The 20,549-nt window shown below is 43.0% G+C and overlaps 2 protein-coding genes across 3 annotated transcripts in view; one reads left to right on the plus strand and one right to left on the minus strand.

Moving 5' to 3' along the window:
* The window catches only part of LOC123513462 (probable ATP-dependent DNA helicase HFM1), a 236,435-nt gene that overhangs the window by 201,592 nt on the left and 14,294 nt on the right, over positions 1-20,549 (minus strand). The window lies entirely within an intron of this gene.
* Positions 2,294-6,444, plus strand: LOC123513406 (acyl-coenzyme A thioesterase 1-like). Of its 2 annotated transcripts, none has more exons than XM_045270559.1 (5): positions 2,294-2,554; positions 4,159-4,433; positions 4,577-4,759; positions 4,894-5,116; positions 5,226-6,444. In XM_045270559.1, exons 2-5 carry the CDS (start codon positions 4,179-4,181, stop codon positions 6,014-6,016), a joined length of 1,452 nt encoding a protein of 483 aa, XP_045126494.1. In that variant the 5' UTR covers positions 2,294-2,554; positions 4,159-4,178; the 3' UTR covers positions 6,017-6,444. The 2 variants fall into 2 exon arrangements, with proteins under 2 accessions (XP_045126494.1, XP_045126493.1); XM_045270558.1 differs by having other exon boundaries at positions 2,294-2,540.

Raw genomic sequence — 20,549 nt, forward strand, 5'->3', positions numbered from 1 at the left:
CCAAGTCATGGAAACATACTATAGTCATCCCTATACACAAAGGCGGAGATCCCTTGGATAAAAGTAATTACAGACCTATTTCCCTCCTTTCCATTTTCTCAAAAGTTCTAGAAAAAAATTTTCCTCTCAATTAGTTAAACATCTGGAAAGTAACAAATTGCTCAGCGAAAGTCAGCATGGATTCAGGCCTAGACTCAGCACGGCAACAGCCATGACAGTTGTAACAGACAAAATCTATAAGAATATGGACAAAAAGCGCATCTCTTTGCTAACACTGCGATTTGTCGAAGGCCTTCGACAGTGTCAGCCACCAAATTCTTATTGAAAAACTAAAACTGGCCGACGTAGATGCTTTTTGGTTTGAGGATTATCTGAACGAAAGATCACAGTCTGTCCGACTCAACAACACTGTCTCCACACAAGCCTCTACTCTATATGGCGTGCCTCAAGGCTCTATTTTAGGACCTATATTATTTAATCTATTTGTTAACGATATGTCCTACTACATTAAGAACTGTTCCCTCACACAATACGCTGACGACACGCAGTTTCTTCACTCAGGCACAGTCACAGAACTACCCACCATAATATCTCAAGCAGAACAGACACTCAACAGAGCCAGAAAATATTTCCTCAGAAATGGCCTTAAGCTAAATGCCAAGAAGACTCAATGTATATTTATAGGGACACATCAACTCATCCCAAGAATACCAGAAAACACAACTATTAATTTCCACGACACCACCATCAAGCCTTCCTCACACGTTAAAAACCTGGGCGTATACTTCGATACCTACATGAGCTTCGACATCCATATCAACGAAATTTCCACTAAAATCACGGGAACACTCTTCTATATAAACAGAGTCAAACACTATTTTGACAAAGAGACTCGCATGATACTAATACAGTCGCTAGTATTGAGTATTCTTGACTACTGTAACACAATCTGGGGAACCTCCAACACCACACTACTCTCAAAAACTCAAAAGCTACAAAACTTTGCTATTAAGGTGGCAGACGGAAACGCCCGGAAATATGACTACAAGTCACTCCCATATTTCAAAGACTGGAATGGCTCAATGTAATAAAAACAATTCAATTCAATACAGCAGTGACTTTGTACAAACAACTTAAGAACCACTACCCACAGAACGTGATCGACCTCTCTACAGTGAACACATTAACAGGCAGTCACTATAATATATAGGCAACAACACAACCTGTATGTGCCCAGAGCGGTCACCCAGTCAGGGAGTCGCTCTCTCTTTGTGTGAGGTCCTTCATTATGGAATCTCCTGCCACAAGAAGTGAAAGACTCAAGCACCCTACACTCATTTAAGACGCGACTCAGGAAATTCCTCCTATCTAATCACTAAGTGTCTGCACAAGCTAAAGACAAGCGTGTGTGTGTGTCTCAAAATATGACCACTATAGGTATGTACTGATGTACTATGTACTGATATAAAGAATATATATGTACTGATGTGAAGAATAACCACTTCATAGTGGAATAAATATTTTATTATTATTATTATTACTCTCTCTCTCTCTCTCGTAACCGGTTTGCTTAGCGACCATTTTCTTGACATTGCTTTATATAGTAACCCAACTTGTATGTTTGTATATACTGGAGAAACATACTAGCTTTTGCTATTCATGCTCATCAGTGAACAATAATTTTAGGACGATACACCTTTGCCACTGACTCGCTGTACGATAAGCTTTTCCTCCCTCGGTTTCTGCATGTGCCAGTGACGCAGCCTATCAGGTGGGACAGTTTTCAGCTACCCCAAGACGATTCACGCCTCGAGTTGCCAGATCATCCTCAAGTTGATTTCTGACAAGCAAAGTTCGACCTAACGTTATTTGCAGTTTCATTTGTTTTTGTTTGATCTTCATGAGAGCCAGTACGCTCGTAGCTCTAACGTTTTCTTAAAAAAATTAGCTTCTAGAGAAAACCGTGGTTGTCAACATGCAACATGCCATCAGTTTATTTTGTAAAACACGATGCATATACTTGTAATTATAATTAATATTATTATTAGTATCATCATCATCATCATAATATAACAATAAATGTTCACAAGACATCTTTACGATTAGTATTTTTTTTTTTTTGCACAGAGAGAGAGAGAGAGAGAGAGAGAGAGAGAGAGAGAGAGAGAGAGAGAGAGAGAGAGAGAGAGAGAGAGATCCAGTGGTATATAAAGCACACGTTTGGATACAGCTGTTTTTTTTTTTTTTTCTGTGGGCCATGACCAAAGGCCCGCGTCACCCCTCTCTGGTGGCAACCAACAACAACATACAGCTGTTAAATACAAGTTCATTAAAAGAGAATCAATAACAAATTCAATTATCGGCAATTTAGTCAATGATTCTGTAATGAGGATGTTGAGTGATGCGTTCATTGGTGATTCTCATACGACTGGTGAGTGGCGAGGGTGAACCATTTCGTTCAGGCCAAGCGTAGTCACTGCCTGCCACCTACCTGCCTCTCTCCTTCCCGGTTTAGCTACGAGGGAGAACCCCAGTGAAGAGTAAGCATTGTACTGTACGTGGCCCATTTTGCTAACCGTGTGATAGGGCTATGGGTGTGTGATTATTTTTGTCATGCCAGATGTGTATGTAATACGTGTAAAGCAGGAAGTCGATGTCAACAATTATATTACTGACAGATTATGTTGCCGGAGAGGCTTTCTAGTGTCTGGCAGCCAATGGCCCAACCACACGGAGGATACTCTCACTCACTTACCCTCATTCTCTCTCTCTCTCTCTCTCTCTTCGGTAAAATAAATAAATAAATAATAATAATGTAACTTGTGCTGACTTGTGAATGCTGCAGCATTATGGGAGATTTTCTCTTTTCTTTATTAATGAATGGTGTATCTGATAAACGCAAAACATGACTACGAAGACATGAAGGTTATAGGCCTAACTACCACATTAACTCTGCTACGTAGTTTTAATTGTAGGAATTTAGGAAATTGAGATAATAGAGTTTAAATGAAAGAATATGACAATTTAAATGAAGTGTTTATTGTGGAAAAATAAAAATAAGAAAATGAAATATAAAAGGTGAAATGCGTGTGATAATACATACAGGCAGCTAGGCTTATCAGACTATAGGAGCACACTGATAACATATACATAATACACATCAGTGTTCTGGCCGCGCGGGCCGCGTTCTATTTACATCTTGATCCGAGTGATCAGGATCAAGATCTTGGTCTAGGTGGTCTGCTGGGTCTGGCAGTGGGACAGTGGGTTATTATAGGCTATAAAAGCTCCTAGCGGCGACCATCATGTTAGCAGCGACTGAGCAGCTTCTGCTGAAGACTGAAGACTGGGAAAACAGCTGATATGTCTAGGAACAAAGAATGGTAATGAATTGGTGCAGAATGTTGGTGACAGATGCCACAAACATGCGAGATATTACATGCCTTGGCTTATTATAATCACGCGCGCCCATTGCCGCCTATACCAGACTTCATGATGAGGCAAAGGAAGATAATTCTTGTTCATCTCAACTTTGGAAGTATCGATCTCAGTAATGCTTCTCATTTTAACATTCTATGCTTCACCACAGCAACTATTTTCAGCATGTTGTGTGAAGAGAGCTTTGTGTGAAACTTCACTAAACAAAGTTCATGGCCAGGCACGGAACCCAGTCTGGTGTAGTGTCATTAATGACAGCGAGCGTTCTCTTTACCTCGAAAGAATCAAGATGAGACTCAGATTCAGGTCAATAACCTAAAACTGATTAGTGTTGTAAATAAAACACTCCCGTACTTACAAGCGCCAACTGGCTACAACTCGGTAAGGAAGCAATGTACGCAGTACTTAGCGCCTCAAGTGGGATCACATATTGTGCCCATAAAATGCAAAGATTTTTCTTAGAGAGAGAGAGAGAATAGCGGCAATGACTTTTTTTGAGGACATTTTCAGTTTATTACTTTTCTAGTTTTGTTTACATTGAAATTAATATTAACATGATAAGGCATCTCTCTCTCTCTCTCTCTCTCTCTCTCTCTCTCTCTCTCTCTCTCTCTCTCTCTGTGTGTGTGTGTGCGAGCGTGCGTGCGTGCGTGCGTGCGAACGCATACATACATCATAAAGGCAAGATGTGTAGTGAGGTACAGCAATGATAACCAACAGGTTGCGGTGTGAAGAGCGTGATGATTCTTCCTCAGACCAGATTACTGTCATCCTATTGGTCTGTTCGCCTAAAATCTGTGACAAAGTTATATGGATTGCTCACTGGAAGCATCAGAGGCATAGCTTGTTCACCACAGCAAGCCAATGAGCCTTGGATAACTGTCACACCACGCATCTGCCTCCACGATGTTCCCACCACTCTCAAGGCAGGTGGTCTGTCTCCACACTCTCCAGTCACACTCTCCGCCAGCCTCATCGATGAGAAGGGTACAGAGGTGAGCTCCGATTCGGGGAACCAGTGACGCTAATATCAGAAAAAATTGTCATCATTCAATTTCTTTTTTCTCCACAGTGCATTTAATGATTGGTACAAATGACAAAAGTAAGGCCACACTCCATGATGTCCCTACGTCAACAGTTCTGCTCCTGCGCCCACTACGTGACTGATGGAGCCGGCAATGTTGATGTGCGGACTGCGGAATCCGTGGGTGGGTCCTACGAAGGAGTGTTTCCGGCAGGATTGCTCACCACACTGTCGCCTGCTCCACATGAATTCCAGTCCCACAGGCTTTTCCGTCGCGATACCTCTCTGCCCTGGAAGGTAAGTGGCACTTAACTCCTACAGCTTCCCTGCATACGCTATAGCCAACTCTTCTTTGTCATCAAGAACTGTTGTAGTTTTTCAGTCCTTCCTTCTCTCGTTCCCCATTATGACACACTAAGCATTCTCCTCAGATCCAGGTGAGTGTCCTGGACGCTCACCAGCCACCAGGGACAAAGGCAGACGTGATGGCAAAGGTCGAAATGGAACGACTCCTGATGGCCCCCGGGGTACGACGGCTACCTGTGCGCGAGGGGAGGGTGAGAGGGGCTCTATATTTGCCCCCAGGTGATGGACCCTTCCCGGGGATTGTTGATATGTTTGGTTCTATTGGCGGACTGATGGAATTCAGGTCAGGTAAGTGAATGGCAAGAAATATATGGCAATGATTGACACTAAGCTGTAAGTAGATGACCTTGTCCTAATCTCCTACACTACTGACCTTCAATGTATTCAATCCCTACAGCTCTACTGGCGTCACGAGGCTTCGCGAGTTTATCTCTGGCATTCTTTGATTACGACGACCTTCCTAGTACGACAGAGAACTTGGACCTGAGTTACTTTGAAGAGGCAGTGGAGGTGTTGCTGGCAGTACCAGAAGTCATACCAGACAGGTGTGGGGCCGTGGCCAATAGTAGAACTGGTGACATACTCCTGAGTATGGCTACGCTACTACCCGCTGTGAAGGCTGTGGTCGGTGTCAGCTGCTCCACCATAGCACTTGGATCTGCTCTAACCTACAAAGGCAAGGTCTTCAAGCAAGGCCTGAATATGGACGAATTGACCCTAGAGCAAACTAATAGAGGGCCCTGGGTCGGCAACCTTCAACAGTATTTCACGACAGACAATCCAGCTATGATCCCTGTAGAGGAGGCAGACGAGGATACCCACTTCCTTTTGATTGCTGGAGAAGATGACCCTTGGGGATTTAAACACTCTCTCGCTCCCTTCCGAGAACGGATGCTAAGCAATAACAAGCACAACTTCGAGACAATTTTGTACCCCGGCACAGGTCACATCATAGAGCCTCCCTACAACACACTGAATAACCAGTCCTTCCATCGGCACCTTCCCAGCAAAGAGCACTTGACAAAAGGTATAATTTTTCAGTGGGGTGGAAATGCTCAGGAAACATGCACCGCACAGGAGGAATTCTGGCACCGTATGCGTACCTTCCTGATGAACCATGTGCAGGATGAGAGTCCTTGGTACCAACACTACCTCACCCAGTACACCCCAAATGCACCTCCAAACTAAATGCACCGTCATGTAGCCATGAGTGTGAGTCAACCATTCACACAAAGGTTTCCATTAAAGGTAATATAGTAGCTTTGTACAATAGAAAAAAATAGAAAAAAAAAACGGTATGTAACAAGACTATGAAGGGCAAGGTGAACAAGACTATCATTACAATGTACCACTTTTTTCCAGTGATACACATTCCATGGCACTCTGATGAAAAATACTTCCATTTCACATCTTCCTTCTACCTTATAATCACGCACACTTTCTAATATTATTCTCAACTTAATTATCTCACAATTTTTTCTTGAAATACTATAACTTCACTCTTCATAACATATTATGGTAGTACACTACCTCTCATCTCACTCACACACACACACACACACACACACACACACACACACACACACACACACACACACACACACACACACACACATATATATATATATATATATATATATATATATATATATATATATATATATATATATATATAGATATAGATATAGATATATATATATAATGTAACAATATTATAACGTGAAATGTACAGTATATTTTCTCCATAACGCATCATTATTGACTTTTTCCCCTTATGATTGTTACATCTGAAGTTAATTTCAATCGAGGCATCGCAATGGCTGTAGTAAATATTACAGGTAGTAGTAGTAGTAGTAGTAGTAGTAGTAGTAGTAGTGGTGATAGTGGTGGTGACTAGTAGCACCAACACCACTACCACCAATAGTACTAGTGGTGGTAGCAAGAGGAGGAGGAGGAAGAGAAAAGAATGAAGGAAAGTAGCTCTTAGGTTTAACGTTTTGTGAGACCAAGCACACAAATTAGCAATACTGGCAATACCACAGCACGATGGAATAATCTGAGTAACTTTCACGAGAAGAAGCAATAAGCACAGAAGTGAAATTACGGACGAGTTATGACCTTGAGGTAAGTCCGTCATGCAGACCCGAGGGGAGTGCTTCATTTACCGGGGAGAGGGAGAAAGATAGAAGAGTGTCTGTAGAATGGGAGGGACGGATAAAGTGGATTAGCTCAATGATGGAAGACAAGAGTATTTATTTTATCTAGATTATGGAAGAGGTGACGCATGGGTTAGTCAGGTAAGAGGAGAGATTACCAGAGTTATCTGAATAGTGAGAAGTGTGCGTTAAGGAGCGCTGCCTTGACGATAAGACAGGAAGACGTTAAGTTTATCTAGTTTATCGGAGGGAATGCTGTGCAGCCACAAATTAACGATAACCACAAAGAGACGCAGGATCACACAAACACAAGCCAAGGCCATCCGCAACACACACACACACACAATATTTATTTTTTGCCTCCTTTACCGTCCCTCTTCCTGGTGTACATCACTCCTGCCACTCAGTCTAATCTTCTTCCGTAAGTCAGCACAGCATACAATTCATTTCTTCTTTCCATCATCATCACCATTTACCCTTTTCTCGTTTGTACATAATCTGAGACATAATCACCTCCACAGTCAAACAAAATTAAGGAACCTCAATATTTTCAGAAGACCTCAATCGGGCATTACAAGGTCAGTTAGTTCATCACCAAGCTGTCATCCCACAACCCATGGTGGCGGGATACGAGGAATGTTAATGCACCTTCTATGCATCTCTGTTCTCACCTCATTGCCTACTAATTTCCCTAAAGAGTAGTTTTAAAGCCGGAAACTCAAGTACACTCAGCCAAGAGATAATTAAAAGACGTTCAAGATGGAAGCATTACAGGTCTTCCCTCCCTTGTAAGCCTTGATACTAAACAGCCTCTATGTAATTTGAGAGGAACTACGAACTCTCATGAAAACTATTATGTCCCAGCCGACCTTCACCCTCGGAGATCTGAGGGCAGCTGTTGACAGGGTGTGTTTTGTACAGAACTCGGTGCCTTCAATATCATGGTGGTTATGGAAGACCCTCCCTATAACTCTACGAACGGAGAGAGACAAGAAAGAGACAAGAGGACTGAGAGATAAGGTGATGGGCCAAGGTCTCGGTGGATAAATATTTGCAGACAACCAACGACAGCTTCCCACCCTCTCTCCTACACATATGGAAAGCACATTGCCAATCATCGTCTCCAGTTTACTGAAAGGCACACACGCTACACAACAATCACCAACATCGACAGTTGAAGCTTAATCAATATTCATCTAGGCATTTTTGTTGTTGATACATGTACCTATATAGTTAAATCACTGTATATAAAGCCGTCTTCACACAAAGAAAACATAAACATACAGACAACCACCAGCAAAGATCAGATGGGAGAAGGATGTTTCCGTGGTAATAGGTTGCCCTTCAGGATATCAGGATAAGTATTAATGTCCTCTACAATGTTCCTCTCTCTATAAGGTTGTACTGCCAAGGTCGACGATCAGCTGGTCCTCATCAATCTCTGCCATCTGGCCGTCAGTGTTCAGGGCAGTTTTATTATGACCGTCACTTACAGTCAGCTCCCTTGGCGAACGCAATACAAGGATGACAACGATGAATTCCGCAAGCAGCGATAGTGGACAGCACCCGTTGAGTTACATCACAGCCTGCACCAGGCGTGAAGCTCCCAACCAGAAAGGAAACAGCGCATTACCGAGCCTGCATCCGGCCACACGCCGCTCACGAAGCGCCGCCTATATACAACCCTCAGCAGGACAAGGAGGGATCAGCCGGATGTAGTGTTTACTAGTAAATGCCAGAGATCAAACTTTCATTTCTGTTGGTAATGTTTCCGGCTATTGCTAAATGATATTTATATTTTGTCTTTTGACATTGATGATGTTGATCCACACATTCACTGGAGAGTGTGGTGAGTAAGAAATGTGCTGCCTCTATGTAGACTTGACAATGTTTGTGACTGATGATCTCGCTGGTCCCTCACACCCATCTTGAACAATGTACACCATATTTCATTAACACCTCTACTACCATAACCAACACGACCACCATCACCACCACAAAATCTAACCACCTCATATATGCACAGCTCCTCACGATCCAATGAAGGTCAACCCGCGAGTCACGTGCTCCCAGAGGATTTGCCGCAGGTCATGAGAAACAAAATCATCTATTTAGACTTGCACACATTCACACTCAATTCAGGTAAGTTTCCCACATCACTACACAAATTTATTACTCTTTCACACCATGTATTAATTATCATGCAATGCAATAAAGAATAAATCTTGATTATTCGGGTCATTACCAAAATGCACATCTCTATTTCCACTCCTCTCTCCAAAGAGGAACATGAAAAGAGTCACAAAAGAAAGGATGAGAAAAAGCGCAGGAACGTCCAGGCGTGAGCATCAATCAGAATACCCGCAGGCTAATTGCTGGTAATAGCAGAAACCGGCAAAGTAGCCTCCGTATATTGGTCTCTGTAACGGAAACTGTGCACAACAATCCAGTACAAAATGCGTTGTGGCACAGACCAAAAACGTTCTAGAATCTAGAACGTCTGAAGCACAAAGCCTCGATATGGGTTATCAGACCTTTTTTATATATATATAAAACGCCGTCATGGTGACATTGCTGCAATGAGAATAAGTTTGATAAGCAAAGTGCAAGATAAGTAAGAATCAATTACATTAAGAAACCTGTAACTGTTTAATTAATTCTAACCGAGATACCACCGACCGAAGAATAATTTTCGTTACCTTGAGATTTTCACCATCATGTATTTCTATATTACTTACAACTGTTACCAGTCTCCATGACACTTCACCACTTTACGTCCTTAATGCTCACACGAAGACGCCATAATATACCACCACCATGCACCACCACCCAAAACAGTAATAGTAATTTTTTTTTTTTTTTTTTTTTTTACATTACAAGGGCACTGGCCAAGGGCAAACAAAGTGTTGGAAAAAAAAAAACCCTTGGTTGCCAGGCCCTGTTAAGAGGAAAGTAGAAAGAGAAAAACCAAAAAAATCTAAAAGGAGGGTCCAGTTAACGTAAGAGGTGTCTTGACACTCCTCTTTTGAAAGAGTTTAAGTCATAGGCAGGTGGAAATACAGACACAGGTAGAGAGTTCCAGAGTTTACCAGTGTAGGGAATGAAGGAGTGAAGATACTGGTTAACTCTTGCATTAGGAAGATGGACAGAATAGGGATGAGAAGAAGTAGAGAGTCTTGTGCAGCGAGGCCGCAGGAGGGGGGAAGGCATGCAGTTAGCAAGTTCAGAAGAGCAGACAGCATGAAAACAGCGGTAGAAGACAGATAAAGATGCAACATTGCGGCGGTGACTTAAAGAATCAAGACAGTCAGTTAGAGGAGAAGAGTTGATAAGACGAAAAGCTTTAGATTCCACCTTGTTTAGTAAAGCTGTGTGTGGATCCCCAGACATGAGAGCCATACTCCATACACGGGCGGATAAGGCCCTTGTACAGAGCAAGCAGCTGGGAGGGAGAGAAAAATGGACGAAGACGCCATAGGACACCTAACTTCTTGGAAGCTGATTTAGCAAGAGTAGAGATGTGAAATTTCCAGTTTAGATTTTTAGTGAAGGATAGACCGAGTGTGTTTAATGTAGAGGAGAGGGGAAGTTGAGTGTTATTGAAGAAGAGAGGATAGTTGTCTGGAAGGTTATGTCGAGTAGATAGTTGTAGAAATTGAGTTTTTGAGGCATTGAACAAAACCAGGTTTTCTCTGCCCCAATCAGAAACAAGTGAAAGATCAGAAGTTAGGCGTCCTATAGCATCTCGCCTTGAGTCATTTAATTGTTGTTGGGTTGGGCGTCTGTTGAACGCTGTTGAATAATGCAGGGTGGTATCATCAGCATAGGAGTGGATAGGGCATTGAGTCAGATTTAGGAGATCATTGATGAATAATAGAAAGAGAGTGGGTGATAGGACAGAACCCTGTGGAACACCACTGTTGATAGTTTTAGGGAAGAACAGTGACCGTCTACTACAGCAGCAATAGAACGATCGGAAAGGAAACTGGAGATGAAGGTACAGAGAGAAGGATAGAATCCGTAGGAGGGTAGTTTAGAAATTAAAGATTTGTGCCAGACTCTATCGAAGGCTTTCGATATGTCAAGGCCGACAGCAAAGGTTTCACCGAAGTCCCTAAAAGAGGATGACCAAGATTCAGTTAGGAAAGTAAGAAGATCACCAGTAGATCTGCCTTTACGGAAACCATACTGGCAATCAGAGAGAAGGTTGTGAGCTGATAGATGCCTCATTATCTTCCTATTAAGGATAGACTCAAAGGCTTTAGAAAGGCAGGAAATCAAAGCTATAGGGCGGTAGTTAGAAGGATTGGAGTGGTCACCTTTTTAGGGACAGGTTGAATGTGAGCAAACTTCCAGCAAGAAGGATAAATAGAAGTAGAGAGACACAGATGAAAGAGTTTGACCAGGCAGTGAGCGAGTTCGGAAGCACAGTTTTGAGAACAACAGGAGGGACTCCATCCGGACCGTAAGCCTTCCGAGAATCAAGGCCAGAGAGGGCCAGGAAAACGTCTTTATAAAGAATTTTAATTTTAGGGATGAAGTAGTCAGAGGGTGGAGGAGTAGGAGGAATATGCCCAGAATCATCCAAAGTTGAGTTGGTAGCAAAGGTTTGAGCGAAGAGTTCAGCTTTAGAAAAGAAGAGACAGCTGTAGAGCCATCTGGATGAAGTAAAGGAGGGAAAGACGAAGAAGTAAAGTTGTTAGAGATATTATTGGCTAGATGCCAGAAATCTCGAGAGGAGTTAGAATTGGAAAGACTTTGACATTTTCTATTGATGAAAGAGTTTTTAGTAAGTTGGAGAATAGATTTGGCATGATTACGGGCAGAAATATATAGGGCATGAGTTTCAGCAGTTGGATGGCTACGGAACCGTTTGTGAGCCGCCTCTCTATCATTGACAGCACGAGAACAAGCAGAGTTAAACCAAGGCTTTTTAGCTTTAGGGTTAGAGAAAGTATGAGGAATGTATAGCTCCATGCCAGAGATAATCACCTCTGTTATGCGCTCGGCACAAAGAGAAGGATCTCTGACATGAAAACAATAATCATCCCAAGGAAATCAGAATAGTACTGCCTTAGTTCCTCCCACTTAGCAGAGTTAAAATGCCAGAAGCACCTCCGCTTAGGCGGGTCCTGAGGCTGCACTGGAGTGATAGAACTGGTAACGGAAATTAGATTGTGGTCGGAGGAGCCCAACGGAGAGGAAAGTTTAACAGAGTAAGCAGAAGGGTTGGAGGTTAGGAAAAGATCAAGAATGTTGGGCGTGTCTCCAAGGCGGTCAGGAATACGGGTAGGGAACTGCACTAGCTGCTCTAGGTCATGAAGGATAGCAAAGTTGAAGGTTTGTTCACCAGGTTGGTCAGTGAAAGAAGATGAAAGCCAAAGCTGGTGGTGAACATTGAAATCCCTAAAATGGAGATCTCAGCAAAGGAAAGTGAGATAAGATGTGCTCCACCTTGGAAGTCAAATAGTCAAAGAATTTTACATAGTCAGAGGAATTAGGTGAGAGGTATACAGCACAGATGAATTTAGTTAGAGAGTGACATTGAAGTCTTAGCCAGATGGTAGAAAATTCTGAAGATTCAAGATTGTGGGCACGAGAGCAAGTGGTGTCGTTACGCACGTATGCGCAACATCCAGCTTTGGATTGAAAATGAGGATAGAGCAAGTAGGAGGGAACAGAAAAGGGGCTGCTGTCAGTAGTCACAGACAACTGTGTTTCAGTTAGGAAGAGAAGATGAGGTTTAGTAGAGGAGAGGTGGTGTTCCACAGATTGAAAATTAGAACGAAGGCCACGAATGTTGCAGAAATTGATAGTGAAAGTATTAGATGAAGTGTCAAGACACCCAAGGTCGACAGCAGAGGGCAGTCCGACCTGGGGACATTTATGGTCCCTCCCAGAGGGGGACTCCGAGGCAGGGCGTGGTGAAGCCATTATTAAATTTTGATTTGAAGAGAGTGTAAAAGTGTAAGGTGTTGTAGTGTAGTGTAGGAAGTAGTAGAAGTTGTCTTTAGAGGGCAGGCTGCAGCTGCTCAATTGTATAAATGAGACCACAAAGGGAACCGGGAAGAGAGGACACGGGGAATCACTCAGTCTGCAGCACTGCCTACATCCCCGTAAGTACCTCTCCTGGAGTATTCCACCGGGCGGCAGGTGACTACTTGGTACATCGCTGCCAACAGGAAGTGGGTACAACGAGGATTAGCCACAAGGTCACGTGAAAGATTTATAAGAGATGACAAAACAAAGAGTAATGTAGATAAGTACGTGGTACGTAAGCGGAACACTGTGGAGAGAAAAGGGGAGAGCGGGGGCCGTTGGTGTTCACACAAAGTTTTGCCTGAGCTGAGTCAGCGCTTCCCGAACCACGGCTATGTGACTTTACTTCACCATGACAAGAAATAAACACTCTCACAATCTTTCCAATGAAACAAGTAGTACGAAGGGCCACACTACCACCCACTCACTGGTGGAGGGTGGCAAAATAGTATCAGACATTATACTCACATCGCTTCCTTGTACAAGAATTCACCACACTGGACAGTAAACACTATCTCTTATCTGTTGGTAGGAATCATTTGTTAGAAATACATTTATCTACATTGGCACGGTCTGTCTTTGTCTAGATTTATTAGAATCACACCAAAGTATCGCGCTATGCAGAACAGGGTTTCTCGCCATATATAATAACAGTAATTCCTACAATATTATCAATATTATCATCATCATTATCAATATAATAATAATAATAATAATTATCATTATCATTATCAATATTATTATTATTATCATTATCATTATTATTATTATTATTATTATTATTATTATTATTATTTATTATCTCTCTCTCTCTCTCTCTCTCTCTCTCTCTCTCTCTCTCTCTCTCTATATATATATATATATATATATATATATATATATATATATATATATATATATATATATATATATATATATATATATATATATATATATATATATATATATATATATATATATATATATATATAGTAGGAGGAGGTAGTAGGCACCTACCGAAACAATAACTTACTCCCAGTGAGATCTAATAGCTCTAGTTCAGGAGGTGCTGTGAACCTTCCATTAAAGCTAGTTGTGATCTCGTTGAATGTTTCCTTTGTGTCTCACAACTCAAGGGGGAAGTCACAGCCTACCCTCTAAAGACAGCTCTCCTTCTTCACACAAAACTACATGCACTTACCACACATACACCCTTCACTCCAAATCAAAATTTAAAAGAAAATGGGACCCAAAATAAACAACGCCTCAGTCCTCCTCTGGGAGGGACCAAAATGTCCCCAGGTCGGACACCTCTCCTGTTGAAGACCACAAATGCCTTGACACCTCCCTCAACTTTTTCTACATTAACTTCTGCAACATTCGCGGTCTTAGATCTAATTTTCAATCTGTGGAACACCACCTCTCCTCTACTAAACCTCATCTTCTTTTCCTCACCGAAACACAGCTGTCTGAGGCAACTGACAGTAGCCCTTCTCTGTTCCCTCCTACTTTCTCTATTCTCATTTTCATTCCAAAGCTGGATGTTGCGTCTATGTACGCAATGACTTAACTTGCTCTCGTGCCCACGCTCTTGAGTCTTCCGAATTTTCCACCATCTGGCTACGACTTAACAGTCACTCTCAAACTAAATTCATCTGTGCTGTTTATCTCTCCCTAACTCTTCTGACTATAGTAATTTCTTCGACTACTTAACTTCTAAAGTGGAGCACATTCTGTCCCTCTACCCTTTCGCTGAGATTTCCATTCTTGGAGATTTCAATGTTCACCACCAGCTTTGGCTTTCCTCTCCTTCACTGACCACCCTGGTGAACTAGCCTTCAACTTTGCTATCCTCCATGACCTAGAGCAACTGGTGCAACACCCTACTCGTATTCCTGACCGTCTTGGAGACACGCCCAACATTCTTGATCTCTTCCTCACCTCTAACCCTTCTGCTTATGCTGTCACCCTTTCATCTCCGTTGGGCTCCTCCGATCACAATCTCATTTCTGTATCTTGTCCTATTTTTCCAATCCCTCCGCAGGATCCCCAAAGCGAAGGTGCCTCTGGCGTTTTGCCTCTGCCAGTTGGGGGACCTGAGGAGGTATTATGCTGATTTTCCTGGAATGATTATTGCTTCCGTGTCAGAGACCCATCTCTTTGTGCTGAACGCATAACAGAGGTGTTAGTATCTGGCATGGAGGCGTACATTCCTCATTCTTTTCTCAACCTAAACCTTCTAAACCTTGGTTTAACTCAGCCTGTTCTCGTGCTATACATGATAGAGAGGTTGCCCACAAAAGGTACTTGAGCCTTCCATCTCCTGAATCTCATGCACTTTATATCTCTGCCCGGAATCATGCCAAGTCTGTTCTTCAACTTGCCAAACACTCTTTCATAAATAGGAAATGTCAAAATCTTTCAAACTCAAACTCTCCTCGTGACTTCTGGCATCTAGCCAAAACATCTCAAATAACTTCACTTCTTCATCTTTCCTCCTTTATTTCATCCTGATGGCACCACTGCCATCTCTTCTGTCTCTAAAGCTGAACTCTTTTCTCAAACCTTTGCTCACAACTCCACCTTGGACGATTCTGGGCTTGTCCTCTCTCCTCCTCCCTCTGACTATTTCATGTCTACAATCAAAATTCTTCGTAATGATGTTTTCCATGCCCTTGCTGGCCTAAACCCTCGGAAGGCTTATGGACCTGATGGGGTCCCTCCTATTGTTCTCAAAACTGTGCTTCTGTGCTTGCACCTTGCCTGGCCAAACTCTTCCAACTTTGTCTATCGACTTCTACCTTTCCTTCCTGCTGGAAGTTCGCCTACATTCAGCCTGTTCCTAAAAAGGGTGACCGTTCTAACCCTCAAACTACCGTCCTATAGCTTTAATCTCTTGCTTGTCTAAAGTTTTTGAATCTATCCTGAATAGGAAGATTCTCAAACATCTGTCACTTCACAATCTTCTGTCTGATCGCCAGTATGGCTTCCGTCAAGGTCGCTCTACTGGTGATCTTCTGGCTTTCCTTACTGAGTCTTGGTCATCCTCTTTTAGAGATTTCGGTGAAACTTTTGCTGTTGCGTTAGACATATCAAAAGCTTTTGATAGAGTCTGGCATAAAGCTTTGATTTCAAAACTGCCCTCTTACGGCTTCTATCCTTCTCTCTGCAACTTTATCTCAAGTTTCCTTTCCGACCGCTCTATTGCTGCTGTGGTAGACGGCTACTGTTCTTCTCCTAAACCTATTAATAGTGGTGTTCCTCAGGGTTCTGTCCTGTCACCCACTCTCTTTCTATTATTCATTAATGACCTTCTTAACCAAACTTCTTGCCCTATCCACTCCTACGCTGATGATACCACCCTACATCTTTCCACGTTCTTTCAGAGACGTCCAACCCTTCAGGAAATTAACAGATCACGCGGGGACGCCACGGAACGCCTGACTTCCGATCTTTCTAAAATTTCCGATTGGGGCAGAGAAAATCTAGTAGTTTTCAATGCCTCAAAACTCAATTCCTCCATCTATCAACTCGACACAACCTTCCAGACAACTATCCCTCTTCTTCAATGACACTCAACTGTCTCCTCTTCCACAATGAATATCCTCGGTCTGTCCTTTGCTCATAATCTTAACTGGAAACTTCACATCTCATCTCTTGCTAAAACAGCTTCTATGAAGTTAGGTGTTCTGAGGCGTCTCCGCCAGTTTTTCTCGCCCTCCAACTGCTTACTCTGTATAAGGGCCTTATCCGTCCCTGTATGGAGTACTCTTCGCATGTTTGGGGGTTCCAGTCACACAGCTTTGCTTGATAGGGTGGAATCGAAAGCTCTTCGTCTCATCAACTCCCTCCTCTGACTAACTGTCTTCAGTCTCTTTCTCACCGCCGAAATGTTGCATCCCTTTCTATATTTTATCGCTATTTTCATGGTAACTGTTCTACTGATCTTGCTAACTGCATGCCTCCTCCTCCTGCGGCCACGCTGCACAAGGCTTTCTTCTTCCTCTCATCCCTATTCTGTCCAACTCTCTAATGCAAGAGTTAACCAGTACGCTCAATCATTCATCCCTTTCACTGGTAAACTCTGGAACTCCCTCCCTGCATCTGTATTTCCAAATTCCTACAACTTGTCTTCTTTTAAGAGGGAGGTATCGAGGCATTTGCTCCCCTAATTCTGGCTGACGGTTTTGGCACTTTTGTACTCTTTGGAGAGCCAGCGCTCAAGTGGGCTTTTTTCTAACTTTCTTTTTTTTTGCCCTTGGCTGGCCCTCTTCCCTACGTAAAAAAAAAAAAAAAAAAAAAAATAAATATATATATATATATATATATATATATATATATATATATATATATATATATATATATATATATATATATATATATATATATATATATATATATATATATATATATATATATATATATATATATATATATATATGTGTGTGTGTGTGTGTGTGTGTGTGTGTGTGTGTGTGTGTGTGTGTGATACAACACTGCGTAAGAATACGTAAGCATACATGCGTCAAGGACAGTCACAAAAACACACACACACACACACACACACACACACACAGAGAGAGACACAGAGAGAGAGAGAGAGAGAGAGAGAGAGAGAGAGAGAGAGAGAGAGAGAGAGAGAGAGAGAGAGAGAGAGAGAGAGAGAGAAACTATCATCAACAAGAAAACACCACATGAAAGCATAAACACAGGACATACTCTCGTTTGTAAATAATACGAGGCTGTAGAACCTTTCAGGCCTCAATCTTAGTATTAAGAACACGCCCAGTTAGAGGCAACATGGAAAGCGACGCATGAACTTCCAAGACTAAGTGATACAGATACCGCAGAAAGTGTACAGGAGAGCACCGACAGGACATACCAACAAGGCGATGACCCCAGCCAGTGTCCTAACAAGTGTAGCTAAGGAAAAGAGCCAGTGAGGTAGCAAGGAACCCCAACACCCGCCCTGCACAGTAGCGTGACAAAGGGACGACACGAGGCCGGAATACACCAATTTTGAGGGGATAGTTTCCCTGGAATGTGGCATCAACTCCTCCTCCTCCTCTCTCTCTCTCTCTCTCTCTCTCTCTCTCTCTCTCTCTCTCTCTCTCTCTCTCTCTCTCTCTCTCTCTTCCATCAATTTCCTTCTCAAACCACGTTCTCTTTCCCTTCCTCTCCCTCGCGGCATAGCTATACTGTTGTCTATATTATTGTCTTTTATTCCTAACTCTTTCCTTCTTTTCCACAGCATCATTATTTTTTTTTTCTTTCCCTTTAGCGTCTATGATGTTATTCATGTACAAGTGTTAACCGATTATCTTCCACCCTTCAAGTCATTCTTTCCCACTATTCAATTCCACTTTCATCCTTTGTTGCATTCCTCATCTTTTCGACACATTTTTTCGCACGCCCTCCTTTCTCTGCCTCTTTCCTTTGCCATTCTTTCCTTCACCTTCCTGCAGCAGTGACTTGTTCCACAGGATTTTACAAGCTTACTCAGTTAGTACTAAACGAACCGCCAACTTCATGTACGAGCTGAAAAAGTAGGGAACCTAATTGGTGAAGCAGGCTAACAAATAACTATGTATGCTTCGCCATCTTCCTCTACAGAATGCATGCAATGAAGGAAAGTGTAGGTATGTTAAGAGCCTTGCCCTGACCACACTTCTTCAGCCTCCCCGTCACATCACACATTTACTCCTCGTTTCCCGGACAAACAGATCACCTCAAGGCCAAGCTGCGGGAAGAGTCAAAAGACAGCAAGCGAGGGAAGGGGGAGGTTGCGTAATGAGGACCATCTCGACCTTCAAGACATAAAGGGAAAGATCCATGATGGCTACGAAGGGCACACCTCAAATTACATACACGTATTATTTTCGTCCGGCTATTGGTTCTGAAACGGCGCCCGACTTCAGTTCGATGTTCCATTTTGTACTCAGTAAATCATTTGGCGATTGTCTGTAGCTATATATACTATTTTCAATGACACGTAATGAAGGAATAAATCATGTGAACATAGAAGTAAAGAGAAATAAAGAAGGGATTTCTGCTAAATGGAACCCATTCAACATCTTCCTGCGTGTTAATCTCCAAAGACACTGAAGAAGAGCTGACCTTCATTTCAAACACTCAGGAGTACGATCATCAGTGTAGAAACGCCCATAACTCTCATTAGCCACCAAAGATTGTGTGAGCACTATTCAGCAACTGGTGTTTCCAGTGTCCCGTCCAATTTCTTTCCTGCAGGAGCGACAAAAGCCCTATATATGGCGTCCTCTAGGGCCTTCAAGCCTCATAGAACTTATGGCTTGGTGATAACTGTCCATGAAATTGCCACGTATCCATCAGTCACAAGCAGGTAACCGGCGTGAGACAAGGCGTGAGTATACAGCGAGGAGCGCCTGAGAACAAAGAGGTAATTGCGGCGAGGAGAGGCACAGACATAAAGGTGGAGAGACGTCAAGGTTGCCTGTAACCTTGACGCAAGGCCTCCATTGGCTGCCGGCATGAAGATGGCTCCTGGCACGTCTTCCTATTGGCAGATATTGACCCGGACTTGCAGGAAGGATCCACCGCTCACTCAATGTTAAGACAGGCCGTGACGTCAGGCGCTGGGAGGTGTATAAAAGCAGTCTAACAGCCGGAGACAGCAACACTCTGCCAGTGTCCTGACAACGAGAGGTAAACCAGGAGGTGTGCACGGGAGGAAGGAAGGGAAGGGAAGGGTGGCTATAGGCCGCTAGGGGATGGTAGTAGCTTCAGCATTTTTGAGTGTTACTTAGTGTAGCTTCACTGACTATAATGGACACCAGTTCCTTCATTGCGGCGCGGTGTTGTGTTGGGCACCTCAGCGTGTGTTTTTACAATGTGATGTATAACCGACAGCCATGTTTGTCCGCGTGGTGATGCTGACCTGTCTGGTGGCGGCTGTGGCGGGGAGGCCGCAGACTGGCAGGCAGCTGCAACAGGCTGCACCACAGAGGCCCATGAACGTGAGGCTCCTTTCCACGACTTTAGCACGTCCACATCTCTCTCTCTCTCTCTCTCTCTCTCTCTCTCTCTGTTGGTTGCGGAGCATCTTTCCTCTCACTTGACGCTTCAGTACAGTGAATACATGTAGTACTTAGACGCCTCAAACCAGCAAATATCAATCATGTGAAGCAATTTTAAGGTAAATAATTATGATAAAGGCAAATGCAGTGTGTGTGTGTGTGTGTGTGTGTGTGTGTGTGTGTGTGTGTGTGTGTGTGTGTGTGTGTGTGTGTGTGTGTGTGTATTTACCTAGTTGTAGTTTTACAGGGCCTGGGCTTTATGCATCAACTCCTCCTCCTCCTCCTCTCTCTCTCTCTCTCTCTCTCTCTCTCTCTCTCTCTCTCTCTCTTCTTTTTCCATCAATTTGTGTGTGTGTGTGTGTGTGTGTGTGTGTGTGTGTGTGTGTGTGTGTGTGTGTGTGTGACTAATCGGTGTGTGTCTGGATCCGCCAGTATGACTTCAAGTGGAATGTAGACGCTCAGGACTACGACAACTACTACGGGCAGCAGGAG

The sequence above is a fragment of the Portunus trituberculatus genome, chromosome 36 (genome assembly GCF_017591435.1).
Source record: "Portunus trituberculatus isolate SZX2019 chromosome 36, ASM1759143v1, whole genome shotgun sequence".
In the NCBI taxonomy this organism is placed as follows: domain Eukaryota; kingdom Metazoa; phylum Arthropoda; class Malacostraca; order Decapoda; family Portunidae; genus Portunus; species Portunus trituberculatus.

Coding starts and splice junctions, on each gene's coding strand:
- LOC123513406 (XM_045270559.1), top strand. CDS start 4,179: ATGATTCTTCCTCAGACCAGATTACTGTCATCCTATTGGTCTGTTCGC. Junction 4,434..4,576: donor TCGATGAGAAGGGTACAGAG/GTGAGCTCCGAT, acceptor CTACGTCAACAG/TTCTGCTCCTGCGCCCACTA. Junction 4,760..4,893: donor ATACCTCTCTGCCCTGGAAG/GTAAGTGGCACT, acceptor CATTCTCCTCAG/ATCCAGGTGAGTGTCCTGGA.